General features: G+C 40.6%; 1 protein-coding gene across 3 annotated transcripts in view; it reads left to right on the forward strand.

Annotated features, from left to right (window-relative positions):
- Positions 1-8393: 8393 nt before the first annotated feature.
- cacnb2b (calcium channel, voltage-dependent, beta 2b) overlaps positions 8394-16480 on the forward strand; it is a 37194-nt gene continuing 29107 nt past the window's right edge. Inside the window, exon 1 of one of the 3 annotated variants that reach the window (XM_067606277.1) lies at positions 8394-9110. In XM_067606277.1, the coding sequence (XP_067462378.1) occupies positions 9075-9110 (36 nt within the window). In that variant the 5' untranslated portion in view covers positions 8394-9074. Of the gene's footprint in view, positions 9111-12892; positions 13540-16480 lie in introns of those variants that run through there. The other 2 variants (XM_067606279.1, XM_067606278.1) reach the window with 2 other exon arrangements.

The raw sequence follows: 16480 nt of genomic DNA on the forward strand, positions 1-16480 counted from the left end.
TTTTCCAAGCAGAAAACACCCATCGAAGAAACCACCAACGGAATTCTGTAAACATTTTCTGAATATTAAAAAAAATGTATTCTTATAACTTTTCTTACATCTGGTGGAGAATCCTCAATCATATTTATTTCAATGTGTTATCATTTCTAGCCACACTAGTGGCATGGCTTTCAGGATGTACAATGTCAGTCTGTCAGTCCACCACTTTGGTTCAGACTGAAATATCTCAACAACTATCAGACAGATTGCCATGGAAACTGGTCCAGATCTTCATGGTCCCCAGAGGATGAATTGTACTGATTTTGGTGATCCCCTGACTTTTCATCTGGGGCCACCATGAGGTTCACATTTGTGGTTTTGAGTGAGATGTATTAACAATGATCGGATAGATTACCATGAAATTTAGTACAAACATTCATGTCCCCCTCTGGATAAATTTTAATAACTTAATCCCTTAATTTTTCATCATGAGGTCAACATTTCAATTTGTCTTCTACTTTGTTGGTCAGTGCCTTTTCTAATGACCATATACCTGCAAAACACATGACATTCCCATCAGCCAGCTTTATTTTATGTTTAGTGCTAATTAGCAAATGCTAAACTACTTAGCGTGTTAGCCCATTACACCCGCTTAACATCAGCATGTTAGCATTGTCACTGTGAGCATGTTAGTGTAACATGAGGGTTCAATATGTAGATATGTGTGATCGCTCTAAATGAAAAGAAACAGCAGGATGGAGACACATAACTTTCTTAAGCAGCACTTTACTCTTCTCCACACTTCATCAACTTCACAACAACAACACCTCCTTGTTTCTAATTGACATGTGGCTGAACTAACCAATCAGAGGCTATAAGGACTTAGACTGAGGTAAATGTGAGGAAAACCACAGAGGTTGATTCAGGAGATTATTATAACTGTTTTAAAGATGCTAATATATATATATAAATATGTAAATAACTGGAAACAAATATGTTAACTCAAATATATGAATCAACTTAACTTCTAAACCTTACATTAGCATGCTGATGTTAGTACAGCCTCAAAGAGCCACTTGCGTTGCTGTAATTCTTAGTCTTGTTTAAGATCTACTACTTATTGAGGATAATAGCATATCTTGGAATATACTTTATCTGAAAAAAAGATTGAAATTTAGTCTAAAAAATGATAGACACTTTTCTTTTGGAAACAGAGTGAAATGATCTGAATGGACAGGAGGAAAATAAGGTCTCTGGATTCTAATTATAGAATGAAATTTAGCTTCATAAGAGGGAGAATTTTTGCAGCATTGAACAGAAGCAGGATTATCCTCATTGTTTCCTCAACCCACTCTCAAGGTAACACGAAAAACAAGTGAGAGCGCGGCAGAGAGGAGAAATGACATAAAAGGAAGCAACAGCGGAGGGAGAGGGAGCAGACATTGTGGACAAAGATGAGGAGAATGAGATAGCGGAGAGAAGAAAAGAAGAGAGGACAGATAGAGAGATGACAGAGGGAGGAGGAGGAGGGGGGCTTGCTGTTAAGGAGGGGTGGAGGCTTTGTACATCTGAGAGGCTGGAGGCGCATTTGAATTCAGGCTGTGTGTCTCCTGCGCTAGCCGAATGTTACCTGCTCTAGCATGGCAACAGAGAGAGAGGGAGAGCGGTGAGCTTCAGCTGCAGCCTCCACACACACACACATACACACACACACACATGCACGTGTTTACACAGTCACAACAGGAGTGCAAAGAGTGACTCAGGTAAGCAGGAACGCCCCTGATGAGAGTGAGGACCCTTGAGGGAGGGAAGCAGCATGGTGAAGTGAGAGGGAGAGATACTGGAGGAGGAGCTATAGAGCTGGATTTTTGAGGAGGAAGAAAGAAAAAGCACAGAGCCAAAAAATCTCTGAATCTGGACTCCCAGGTTAGGCTTGAGAGAGAGGGATAGACAGGGATAGACAGATGTGGAGTGATGCGAGAGCTCTGACTGGATCATTCTGAGAAACTATAGAGCACAGAGAGACACACACACAGGGAAGAAAATGACATTTAGTTTTTGTAACAAGACCATACGGGGGGCTTAAGCTCGGGGGAGGCTGGAGGGGGAGCCTCTTCGACAGCGCGAGTCGGGACGGTGAAAGGGGTGAGATGTGGTAGTTGGAGGGTAAATAAAGGATGGCGGATGAATGAACCACCCCTTCTTTTGAGATGAGGTGAGCACACATGCACCTTAACACAAGAAGACATTCGAACCTCACACTCACACACTCCTCAGTCTCCGGGACAGTCCTTGGATTTAGGATTTAGAGTGCAGGACTTTGAAGAGGCTGTGAGACGTCTCTGGACAGAACTTGTTAGAGGGACCACCAGCCGCTAAACCACTAGGTCGTCCTCTCCTGCTAAAACCTGCGGACACAAGAGATTGATTCAGTTTTCTTTTTGGGGGGATCCCCAAACTCCCAGATGAGCTGGCGATCAGGTAGATCACCTGTGCCATGAGGATCTTGTGTGTGAGCCTGGCCTGAAACGACCCACTCCGGAGGCTCTGTCTGCCTGTCCCCTCCTCTTCCCCCAACTGGATGTCTTGATGTATTGCTGTGGGCTGGGACACTGGCAGAGAGTGCAGTCCACCTATGTAAGTGACCATCGCAGCATCCATCCCCATCTTTTTGATCCCATAGCAACAGTGGTGTTGTGTTGTGGCAGAGAGGGGGGTCATGCATCTGAAAAAACTGTACAATACAGAAGCTATGGCAGATTATTGCATATACATACATACATATATATATATATGTATATATATATATATATGTGTGTGTGTGTGTGTGTTCAAGCCATTGAAATGTGTATTCAGTTCATTCACAATTATTACCATGCACCCTTTGCATCTGCAGTATGTAAGCATACTCAATAACGCAAGCAGTCTTCTATCAGTTGCAAGTGTTATGATGTTATGATTACAACCTGTTATTTGCTGCTAAGGTGTGCACTACTCAGTGACAGTCAGTGTGAGTTTTCAGCCGGGCTGCAGTTTATCATCACAGACAGTGGCATTGTGAAACAGCTCTCTGTATTGATCTGAGTACAGGACTTCATCAAAACATTACCTAAAAGCCGATAACCGGTATTGGATGGTTTCACCTCCACCCCGGAGGCAACAGTTTGATTTCCTCACCAAGCATTTTTCTGTTGCTCGATGAATTATAGGGAGCAATTTATGGAACATGTTTTGTTGCATACCAGAGACAAGGTGATTTTTTTATAAATGCATGACAGCTGCTTAGAAAAGCTGTTGGAGCTCTTTCAAATCATCTGTCCTGGTTGAGCCGTCTGAAGGAGGAGAGGAGAGGAGAGGAGCAGGGGAGGACAGACAGGTGCTGTTATCTCATTACAGGCCAGGTTTTACTGTCCTCTCAATGACAGAGAGGAGCAGGGAGGACAGTCACTCTTCTCCTCCACCTGTTTCTCTGTCTTTTTTCTAACTCTTCTTCCTTTCCCTGCTCTCTTTCTCCCAGCCTGTTTGCTGCTTCATTATTATTTTATTCATTGTTGGTTCACTGTATGTGTATGTCTACCAAACCTCTGTTGCAGCTGATGGTACAGAGTCTTGGGGCTGTGCATTGTGTGATGGCGCTGACTGCAAAAGACCCTATCTTAACCACATTCCTACATGAAATAGGCTTACTGAGAGCCCTCAGCGCTCAATAGGCTGTCAGCGCCCAGCCTCACAGATTACCACATACTGTACTGCTGCATGCAATGTGTGCCTACCTCAGCAACAAGCCACCAAAGAAGCTTACAGAATCAAAAGCCGCGGATGGCTAAAAGCAGTGACACATCAAGACGTGGGACCTGGAGCCCGCATTCAGTGCATTGATTTTGTGTGCTTACAACAGTTTAACCTGAGTAGAAACCCTGAGCCGAGTAAATACATGTAAATATAAAGAGGTGAAAAAAATCCACAAACTCCGTTATTTGGAAAATGTATGATAAATGGTTGCTGCCCCTCTGCCTTAAGTGATCCAAGTACATTACTCATCTGTTATTTTCACTCTGTTTGCTGCAATACATTGCGCAGTGTTGCCAAATAGACATGGTCTCCAATTAAATTAAAAAGGAGACATTGGTCTAAGTCAGTCAAGAGGTCACAAGAGGAAAGTTCAAAAAAAGTCCTCTTTCGTGTAACTGGTAGACAATGCAACATGTGATGAGAGGTCCCAGGCAGACTTTCCTTTATTTTAAGGGGTCACAAGCCAAAAAGGTTGGGGAACACTAATGAATTGATTTAGGACAATGCCTGACCTGGAGGCCGTGACCCCCCCCCAAGAGATTATAGACTAAGTCTGATGGGTCCTGAGATGACTGACTAGATTTGGAATAAGAGAAAAAATGTATTCTGTCACACAATTATTTTAACTCCTCAGACTTTTCTCTTTTTTTTGCTTCTGTATTATGAAATAACGGATCGTTTTCTTTTTTCATGCTTCTAAAAACAATTCAGATGAAATGGTCTGAGAAGGAAACATCACACTTTCTCTATTTTTCGTATTATCAACAGATCTCATGTACAGAGCCAAACCAACAATGAACTGACTTACAAGTATTACATGTGTATCCAAAGCCTGATATATCGTATTCCTTTGTGCCATAGACCTCCATTGTTGTCCAAAAACTATTAAAAACAAGTCAATGAGCCACACTGCACTGGGTGACTGGGTTCCTTCACCACAAAGATTATGGTCATGGTAGTTTGTTTAGAAACGGCTACAAAGACTAATAAGAGTGATCATGTTTTCAGTCTCAGGAGAGTAGTTCTGTGTAAAGCTTTGTACTGAAGTTCTTGTAGAAATTTACAATGTACTACAAAGTCAAGAGGTTGTGATATGTTGCACAACAAGCTACCAAAGCTCTATAAACAGAACCGCGTGCCTGCACATTTGCAGTGGCATCTGCCTTACACAGAACTGCTCTCTGGAGACTGAAAACGTGATCACTCTTATTAGTCTTATTAGTGCTGATCAAAGCAGCAATAACACATTGTTGTTAGATCTAAATTTTTCCCAAATAAACCATGCAATGTTAAATTCATACTCTCCAGTCTGTTCCTCCAGGTGTGGCCTTTGCTGGCAGAGAACAGAGCCAGTTTGCCTTAAGTGCTTGCCTGGCTCTAAGAAGGAGCTTAAGACATCTTGCTGTTCTCTGCTTAATTGCTGCTGTTTTCATAACGTTGACTGTCAGGACAACTTTGCCAACAGGTGAAGGGCGCGGCGCAGATGAAACCCGGTTACACTCTAAAATCCCCATTAGATAAATCTGATAAAACCTTAGAAAATAGCAAAGACAGTTCAGGAAGAAAATCTTGTTAACTTGACATTCCCCTCAACTTCTCATCTCTTTCTCCTCTTATTTCCTGACATCTCTCTACTGTTGAGTATAAACAATGCCCCAAATCTTTTGCTTTAAAGGAAAAGTATGTTCATGTTTATCTCTAGATGGAAGCACTATGTGTTGCAGCAAGGAGGACATTTCACTTTACTCTTTATTTATATCACACTTTCTGTGCAAGCGATCATTTTATTTGAGAATTCAAAAGTCTTTGTTTCCGTATGAATTTCCTGAGGTGTCTTTTTGGATAACTTAAGAGCAATTTTTGTAAGTCCTGCCTTTGTGTTCCTCATTCCTCAGAATTTCAACATGTCAATATATTAGCCTACTTTACTTTGGGAAGACTTGAACTCACTTACATGACTCATGATACCCACAGTGATCCCTATAACATGAATAATTTAGAAAAAAAAGAGAAAATCATTGCTTTACATGGCACCTAGACCTGGATACTCTTGCTGTATATCTGAACATCAATTTTAGAAAGTAATATTTAGAGATAATACTACATCGCTTTCTGTGACTGTTGAGAGAGGCTTAAAATTTTAAACAGATAATGTCACTGGTGGAGATATTTTGCTTACTGGTTTTTCAGTAGTGACAGAGAATCAGTAATCTTTTTACCTACTTTTCTACATATTCACTGAAAAAGACTTTAACTGTTTTAAAATCCAAAGTGTATGTTCGACTACTCTCATGTGTCTAAAGTCTTAAACCTGCATTTGAGAACAGAGGATACAGATGGAGTAGCTATAGCCCTGAAAAGTGTCTTCTTTCTTTCTCATAGCATGACTTTAATAGCCTGCTGAGTTTTGAGTAATTTACAAGAAATGCACTTAACTCCTCTCCAATCATATAATTTCTTCTTTGGTGCAGTTATGAACCACTAGTGCCTCCGGGTTTAGTTCATGTGCAGGATGCAGCATTAAACTTGCTCTCTTGAATTTTTTATACTGCAGTGGTAGTTGTAATTCTCATCCTCTGTTAGCCTACTTCTGTTGAGGTGAATCTATAGGGACCAGCAGATCCATACAGTGGGTGGACATTGATTATAACGCTGAATCAAAATCCTGTGGATTTGGTAAACACACTGCAAGCTGTGGTCGGTATTGACTTGTTTCCACACTCACATGGCTATTTCCTACTTCACCGGAGGCGATGGGATTGTAGATCACAGACGAGTATCTGTGTAGGACCAAAAAAGCTCTCCAGGGCTGCTCAGCCTCAGATAGTTATTTATTTGATTATATTTTCTTAGAAATGCAGTTTTATGGGGTAAATGGGGTTATTTTAATTGCTTATCAAGTTAAAAAGATAACTGGAAGCTGTCACAATTATTGAATTAAGTATATCGTGTCTGACTAGAAGAGGCATTTAGGTTGTGATAGGTAAATTTCTGTCCATCATTTTAAATAAAAAGATTTAATTGATGATAATAATAGTTGGGACATACTTATTCGCTTTATTTCCAAGTGTGAGATAAAAAGACTGATGCCACTTTCTGGTCTGTGCATTACATATAGAGCTTGAGCCAGGAGGCAGTTAGCTTAGCTTAGCATGAAGACTGGAAGCAGGGGTAAACAGCTTGCCTGGCCCTGTCCAAATTTCTAAAACACCCACACCTCTTAAGGTCGCTAAGCCAGGGAATTACATAGTGTAACTATTCTGACAAAGTTTTTCTTCATTCTTCATTTTATTTCTATGCGGCATCTCTGGCAATAAAGTTGTGAAGTGCGAAGAGCTCATTTGGGTGTCACCCAAAAGACAATTTTGGGTGACACATAGTTGGAGCACCTCTATGGCTTGGTTGGGCATTAAACTGCTTTAGAAAATGTCTATTTCTTTGATTAAAAATTGAATGGTACCAGACTGCGTACATAAAAGCTTAAGGTGAGAAGTGAACTCCTTAGAAATCATCAATCACGAAGCTAAAATAACACGTGCTGCTAATGACTGGCTGAAGGTAAACATTATGATGCTGAGAAAACTGATTTTACTGTTTGCACTCTAAATTGGGTGAATTTTGGATCAATTCAGCAACTGTGGTGCTGTGTTTTGTTAACAATTGCAACAATGAAACGTTCTGAATTGCTACAGCTTGTTCACAGACGACAAAACTCAGGGAAGGGAAAACTCACTGCTCCCGGCTGTTCTTCACCAATAAAAAATTCCAGCATGTAAGTTCAAGTTAAAGTTTATTGTCATCCCAATTCTACACAGCAAGGTATACAGTAGGATGAATATACAGATAAAAATTTGGATTGAACATGACAAATCAATATAACATATTTCAAATAACTCCCCCTATAAACCAAAAATTGTTGATTTCAAATCAAACACACAATATAGAATTTGTTACTTGCTGAGCCTCAGAGGTGCTGGTAGGCATATTTTCTTAACTTTGGAGAGACCAGGATAGCTGTTTCCCCTTGCTCCCAGTCTTTATGCTAAGCTAAGCTAATCATCTCCTAGTTCTAGCTCCATACTTATCGCACAGACATGAGAGTATAGTATTCATATTCTCATCTCACTTCTGGAAAAAGAGTGAATAAGGGTATTTCCCAAAATGTCAAACACGTCCTTTAACTTCATTCACTGGTGAAAACTTGAGTTGATTACATTTTAAAAGCAACACTAAAAGAGCAATAGATTTATGACAATGTGACTCTAGAAGGGTAAAACTGAGACAGAGAGAGAGACATTCATCTATAATACCATCAGTCTCTTATTCTGTCAATCCTTCTCTCTCTCCCTCTGACCAATCACTGTCAACAGCAACATGATTACAATCAAAATTGCAGGATGACATGAACAGAAACCTATTCATGCAGAACATTTACAGACGTGTACTCACTCTGTCGTCTTTTTATTTTGTCATTTTTCTGTTTCTCTTAGAAATTATGGAATATGTGACAACAACAAATTCAATGTTGCATGTTTTTTTTATTTAATCTCATGGAAGGGATCAGTAACCTGCCCTCCAGTCTGTGCCCTCTGCTGACTGGCCCTCTCCAGTCATCTGTCCTCCCTCCTCTCCTCCATCACCCCTTCCTTCCTCACTCTCTCTCTCTCTCTCTCTAACCTGATACACTCACAATCTCTCCATCTCTCTCTACTATCCCTTTGACATTGATATTCCTTCCTTCCTTCCTTCATTTCCACCTCTTCCTCCATCCTCTTCTTCTCAATCTCTCCTCTCTCAGATGTTAGGAGGGCAGGATTGGCCGTTTGCTGGTCCCAGCCTCCGGCATCACGGAGGAGGGGCATCAGCCAGATGTTTGGTTTCATATTCATATTCATACAGGCTTGATGAATCTGAATCAAGCAGGCAGCCACTGACAAGGAAGAAGTAAGAGAAAGATTCAGGTGGACGACTGAAGGAACTTTTCTGCATGTTCTATTTCTGCCTCTGACAGGCACTTTTGGAGTTATCTTTTCTTTGTCTGTTTCTCACTCCCACTCCTCCTCCTCGTCCTCCTCCTCCTCCTCCTTCTTGAGTCAGTTTTGGAGCATGTTGTAGTCGGGTGTGATTGGAGGGCGATGCTCCAGGCAGATGTACAATAAATCTGGTAAGGGTTGCTGGCACAGGGGAAACAGTAGAGGACGTCAAATGAAAAGCCCATCTCTGTCTCCGAGCGGGCTGCTGCTAAAGGTGGACTGGGCTCTGTGTGTGTGTGAGGAGTGTATCGGGAGTCGGGCCTGCAAGCCATGTCAAAAGTACCCAAGAACAAAAATGTCTCCTGGGTGAGTATTGCCTCTCTGGCGGGTTGGTGGGGGGGAGAGGGCTGTCAAAAGAAGGGGAGGGCTTTTGGTGGATTATAAGAGTTCAGTTTGAGTGCTTTTTTTCATTTCTGTCAGCCTTATCTGCTTTGGAATATGTTATTTTTGGCTGTAATTCCTTAAAATGAATGCTATATTTTCAACATACAGTACATTGGTTTGGCATTGTGCTTATTAAAAAGACAGTTGGTCCGTTTTGTACAGAAAAGGAGCATGTTTTATAGGCTTAATTCAGGTCTCCAGATAGAAAACTGATAACAGGTCATTGTCTGTGATGGCTCTTTTGCATGTATGTCTTTAAGTATCCAACAGCTGTCATAAAGCCCACTGTGCTCTTCTTCAGCTTGCATAACAACACTCTTGCCCAGCCAGTTGATAAATAAAAGAGCATTGATAAAAAAAAGACTCAGACCGAGAGGTGAGGCTCAAATGAGGATCTGACGTGCACATGACCAAAGTTTACAGTTGAATGAAAATAACTGAACGGTTTGGTTCTGTCCACTTGATAATTAATAACAGAGTCTTTTTATAGGTCGGGGCAGATGTGTGGACACAGTGGAGGGCAGAGTGGGCGGCCGAGGTCTGGAGCTTTGCCTGAAGTTGTGCGTGCCATCCATCTCTGCCCCGGCAGTCCTGCCCTGCACTACTGGCTCAAGCTTGACAGCAGACACACATACACACACACACACATTCTGGTTGTAAGAGGCTTAGGGACAGATGTTTGTTTACGTATGTATGTGTGAGAGCACATGTGTGCATGAACACGTGTGGTGCGTATGCGAAGAGTGGAGTGGGTGAGGAGTGAGATGAGTGTGCTTTATGAGGTTACAGCCTATAGTAGCAACTCTGTGAGCGATCCAGGAGTAATGCAACTGATTGTTTCTGTATCAGAGGAATAAGATCTTTCTTCATGTCTTTGCTACCAGAAATATGGCAGCCGCTGACACAATAATGAAAAAAAATATAATTATTTTCCAAAACCTGTGATGACTCACTGTGTGTGTCAACATTTACAGCTGTGCAAGTGTTTTACAAGCAATGAAAGCTATACAAATGGCATCACCTATTTTTTTTTATCTGTGATTTAAAGTGTATTTTTTGCTTTATTTGTATTCAAAAACAAGCAAGCAATCGTCCTTTATGAACAAAGTGTATAATATCAGAGGCCATATTCATAGTATGGTGGAAAAACAAGATACTTGAGCTGAGCTTTGTTCATTGTCAGGATATATTCTACCATTTGCAAGTTTTTTTTAATATCTTATGAGCTGTCACCTGATTACCAGGTGAAATGACTTTTGCAAAGACAATATGAACATTGTTAACATCAGTTTTGTGACAAACCTGTTGGTTGAATCTGACGGCTGATATTTTACCCAGCAAACATTTTCAGTTTGGTCTTATCAATGATCATAAATTGCTATTGCCAAGTTATATACATATACTTTTAAAAACTCTTAATTTAATTGTCCTGCATCTTTAACTGCAGCACAAGCATCATCTGTTTTTGGCAGTGATGTGTATACAGCATTCACTGATGATTGATACTTTTTGCTATATCTTCACGTATTCTAACCATATTTTATATAATTATAAATATGTGTGTTTGAAGCACAAAAACAAAATTAAGAATACCTCTTCAGCACATGAAGTGTTTAAGATTTAGGAGTCAGTAGTTATATATATATATATAATGAACAAGGTGGCAGCTTCAATTCAGGCAATATTTGTTTAAAACTCTAATTGAAAGCAAAAAAGAGACTCCATTGACAATTGAATGAAAACAAGCTAAAATACAGAAATGGTTAAATGGTTTTTTAGAATATTTTAGCTCCTTCATGAGGGAGTGTCTCCTTAAGGGGCAGCGCAGTAGTGATCAGACGGCCTTATGTAACAACTTCACATTTGTGCTTAGAGGGAGTCAAAGGAAGCAGAGACTCTACGCGGGTTTTTTCTTTGGCAGTCGAGGTCTCAGAGCTGGAGGAGATTTGTGGTGTCATGGAGAAGATTTAGTAAAGCCCCAAGTCTGGTTCAATCCCAGGTCATGGGCTAAATGTTGGGGCCTAAGAACAGTGCTTTCTTACTTTCTTTCTTTTTGTTTGACCCCTGATAATGATTGTCACTCTAGCAGCATACATATTCATAAGGACATGAACGTGTGGGGCCTGTATGTGTGTGTGTGCAGCTGTGTGTGTTTTAGGTCCAGATGTGTTTGTGACCCAGAGATCAGTGTCACAGATCCTTGCTCCACGCTGTCACACCCTGGCCCGGCTAAATCCAGCACTGCATTTTCTTTTCCATTCTCAGTTATATAACACACTGATCTGTGTCCCTCAGCTCCAAAAGCTCTCCCCAGAGATTTTGGTACCTCACTGAATGCCCATCTGCTGATTTCCCCCTGCCTGGCTGTCTGAGTTACAGGCCACAGTGACAAATGGACCATACAACTTTACTTACCTTCAAAAAAGTGGTGGAGGACGTGATTCAGATCTTTTAGATTTAGGAAAACCACAATGTAGAGGTGTAATGTCTAATAAACCTGGGCAAATTTAACCAAGATTTTAGAAATACTGAGGTCATGAGTCCAAATTCCCCCAGCAGAACCCCATCCACTTAAGAATGTTTGTCTAGCCATCAACCAAACTTACATTTTCTGAGAATTAAAATAAAATAATGAATACAATCACGTTTTTTAACTGTTCAACTATATTTTCTATAGATGTAATCTCTCCTAAATTATGGTCAAAATGTTGTCTCTCTCCCCTGCCTAGATAAATCTGGTAGAAACTATTAAATCCAGGTCAAATTTCCCAACCAAATCCTGAGATAATTTGTCAAGAAAAATATCAGAATCAGCCTTAAAAATCCCAACATGTGTAATATGTGTGTATGCTGACTAATCCTCTCTCTGAAATGGCAGTTGCAGCTGAACCGCCCTGAAATCTGTCTGCATAGCTCTAAGAGAGGAAATATGTTTGTTTGTCTTTTTACAGTTTGGATGAACCAACTCTTTATTTTTGTGTCTGGTGCAAGTTGCTCTGAGTCAAACAGCCCTCTACTAACCCTGCATACTTTTAGGTAATAGATGTATAGAAATACACAAAAAAGGTTCGAGATTATCACAGGTTTAGCATGTCAAATCTTCAAAGCAACAAGTAGAGAGACTATGAATACACTAAGATGAGTAAAAAGTACAATATTTCATTCTAAAATACATAGAGAGCCCTCAAAATTATATTACTCCAGTAGACTACAAGTACCTCAAAATTGAACTACAGTTCTTGACTAAATATACTGTACTTACTTACATTTCAGAGCTGCCCAGGTTTATGACCCCTATTACAGATTATGACCTTATATGTTCATGAGCTGTGAGCAGTTTAAGAGTAATTGTTTCATTCTAAGGCCCGAAGAGGAGAAAGAATTCAGTACTCTATTTTTTTAATGTTAGGAAGCATGATTTACATGATGCTTTGCGTTATTTATAACATATTGCGTGGATACATGAATCAACTGCACGGACACACTATAAGCAGAGGATAACTTGAGGATAGAAGTAGAAAATCAGTGATGTGAGGAGGGCAGCCTCTGTCTGTGCTGATACTTGGCAAGTACAGAGTTTTAAGTAGTGACATAATGACACTGAGCTAATGTGGTGAGAGAATATCTTGATTGCGCTCCCGGGATGATGAATACTTGGTATTTTTGCAGTTCTGTGATGTAAATCGGGTACACAAAGGAATTATGTACGGCTTGCTTTTTAATTTCATCTTTCTACTTTGGAGCCAGGCCATTATAATACTCCCATTTGAGCAGCCAAACCCCAGTTGTTGGATGCAAGCACACACGCGCACTAATCAGGCGTCACGCGCAGCGGACAGAGCCAACTCTGGTGAACAACATAAATGAGACATTCCTCACTTTGCGCACTCACAGTGTTATATAACAGACATGGACAGGGCGGACGGTTCGGACACCTTCTTGGTTTGTTCGGTGTTTGAGGTCAGAGGGAGCGGTGTGCGGCGCAACAGATGCCGCACCGAGAAATAAGCCTTTAATACCCCTAGGACTCGGGAGAGGGTAACTACACTCTAACTCATAACACAGACTTAAGTGAAACCCCTCACGCAACTCATCCTTGTCTCGGCGGCACCGTTCCTTGGAAATATCTCACCTTTACGCACGAAGCGGCGCTTCAAGAACTGCGTTTTTGGTCCATTTCACAGCATCTTCGGATATATCCACCTGAGTGTTATAGAGGTGAACCCGGTCTCATGGCATGGTTGTCCATGTCTCAGTTACTGGAGCCAGGTGAACGATAATTTGAACTGTCTTTACAACCGTGGAATAATAGTAGAGGACTGCTGTAACCACCATGCCGCCCAAGAAAAAGGTAAAATATATAATATTCTTGCGTTGTATTTATGTAGTGTGTGTGGTGTGTGCGTGTGTGCGTGCGTGTGTGTGTGTGTGTCTGTGTATGTGTGTGTGCGCGCGTGCTGAACAGGAAGGGTAGGAGAATGCACCATCTGTTGCACTGGGCGTTAATCCTTGTGTGAGGCCTTTCCACATCATTGCACTCAATAAAGCAGTCACAATGCGCAGGGCTGATAGAGATGCATATCCACATATATGTATCTTGTCATGTGTCCAGCTGAAAACCACAGGCTCCACAGGCCTTACAGGCCTATCACTGGCACAGAGTTATATAACCTATAGCCTGTAAAGATCAGATGAAGGAAAGCTCTTTTCCTAAGATTTCCGTTCACTTAACACTTGAGATTTGCTGTGAACTCAGTTTGATATTTTATCAAGGCTACAGGGACAGAAATTGAACATATGTGGCTCTATTTTTTGCTTTGCTTATAATAGTTTTACATTGTACAACAGCAGCAGATATAGTCAAGTTCTCTTTGCACATGTACTACGCAAGCCATTCAAATGCATACTGTATTATTTCCTGAAATACACCTTTGTCACCTGAGTAGAACATTTCAGTTATGACTTTATTTTAGTGGTTTAGTAACATTTGTTTCCAAGTTGTGACAATTTTCAATTTTCTTGTGTTGTACAAAACAAGCAACGACTTCTGACATTTCCAATTACCTGTTTAGAAAATAGAGTCTCAACTTGGCAAATGTGTGAAATCTTTTTTGTTGTGCAGCGGATGGAACATTTTCTTTAAAGTAGCTATAATAAATATTTTATATTGCAATGGATCACATTACTACTTGCATGTGAAAGGTATCATCTACAGTAACAAACCCACAGAGAATTATCACTTGACTCTGCAGTTCCTCTCTGAGTTTTATTGTGTATACAGTACAGACTCGCCGCTCTCATCAGCATCATTTTTGGCTACAGCAAGCAGCTGTTTTTAATGAGGCTCTAAAAACCCATGGTACACTATGTCCAGCACCAAACAGTGGACAGACAAAGGTAGCAACCAGCTGGTGAACATAGTGGAGCATTTAACAGCTAAAGAGCCAGATACTTTTCTCAGGAGTTGGTGGAGAACAAAATTGAGCTAAAAGGACAGTGAATATTAGACTTACATTCGCCAGGTGGCCATAAACATGACTCAAAATGAATACTAATAATTCTCTCTATCAGTTTGCCAACACACTCTCCATATGACCTTAAAAGGTGATAATATGTAAGTGTTGTGTTTACAGCTTGTTTACACTGCACTCAAGTGGCCAAAAACCGTTTAATGCAGTTTTAATGATTCTAGAAATACCTTCAGAGCAGTGTTATAAAACAACTCTCTGACTCTTTTGAAGACCAGCAGGTATTTTTAAAACAAACGTATAAATGAATTGAATGTAATATATGAGAGGCACAAACTGAAGCTAGAGGAAGTCTTGCAGTCTCTGGACGGCCTACTGTCTTGCGTTGCAGTGTGTTAGTTAGTGCCGACCCACTGTTTGTTACCTAGAATAGGAAAAGCCTCTTAGTAGCTGTTACTGGGGCATTACATCCAGATACCTGCTCTCCTTCCAGGCAGGAAGTGGAGCAATAAGGCATCAGAGCTGTCTGGAAAGTTCCAGAAGAATATGTGGGCTCCTTTGGGATTAGGACGGTTTCCAAGTGTATGATTGGATTGTTTTCTTGTGTGTCTATCTATCTTGTTTGTCTACCTTTTAGTGTTTAACTTGACAGTTTTTTTATGTGCTCGTACTGCAGAAGAGTGACAGCAATGGTGGTGATATTAGTGGCTCAATAATTGTCTCAGTGCAATAAATGAGAAATGATCATAACAGGAATGGTTGGCAAAATGCTTTTTTTATAATCCCCCTTTACACACACATGCGCACGCACTCCTCCTGTATATGTTGCATCATAACTCTGTGCAGTGCAGAAGGGCACAGAGACTCGCCATCTATGAACTATAGATAAAATGTATCTATTACAGGTGCCGGGCAAGACAGGCATTAAGTATTATAGATAATGTTAATGCAGTTATTGTATCTCTATCGATGACAGGCAGCTTTAGCACATGCAGTCCAAGCAGCAGCGTTGGCTGTCTGTGAGGAGTTTGCATTTGTCTCTCTCTCTCTAAATCCTGGATTGACGCATGCTATCTTAATCTCCTTACTCAGAGACAATCATGACCCAGAGAGAGAGAGAAGGGCCCAAATACACATTGGTTTTTCCCCTGTAATGATTTTTTCCAATTTACTCTTTGGTACTATGATTTTCTTTGAAGCACATCATTTTTTTTTCCTTTTGATGTCCCTTTAAATGTGCAGACTCTCTCTATAGTAGTAGCTAAACGCTGTGAATAAGTTGTCATTAACTGCAAAATGATATGGAAATGGTAATATCATGTTAAAAAATGGATGTTGCGCTTGTCTTTTACATTCAGGGTTAGACGTGATCCCAATGCATAAAAAATTAATTAGATCAAGTAGTTTCCACTTTTGAAGTCTTTCTTTACTTTGTTGCCACAAACTGGCAACATGAGTAATAATGATCAAACTCATATTAACATACTGTATAGACATAAATTAAATTTAGTGCAGTACAGATTCGCTGCCACTTTTGATCTATAATTAGGGATCTAAAGGGTTGTGATGCAGCCTTTAACTCCACAGATGGTGGCTCATGCCAAAGTAAAGGTGGCGGTGCCAGCCGGGCCATATCTGCTCTATGGTAGCATCAGGCAGAGGGCATAGAGCCAGTCTCCTTCAGACAGATGATGCAAAGCAGCTGATTAGACAGAGCTTGGAGAAAACTGGATTGGAACACATACTGCATGCAAATGGACAGGCTGATGATGACCAAGAGATAAAGCAGCAAAGAAATCATCACAGTATACAGAATAACACATC

Source organism: Thunnus thynnus, chromosome 12, assembly GCF_963924715.1.
Source record: "Thunnus thynnus chromosome 12, fThuThy2.1, whole genome shotgun sequence".
NCBI lineage: Eukaryota > Metazoa > Chordata > Actinopteri > Scombriformes > Scombridae > Thunnus > Thunnus thynnus.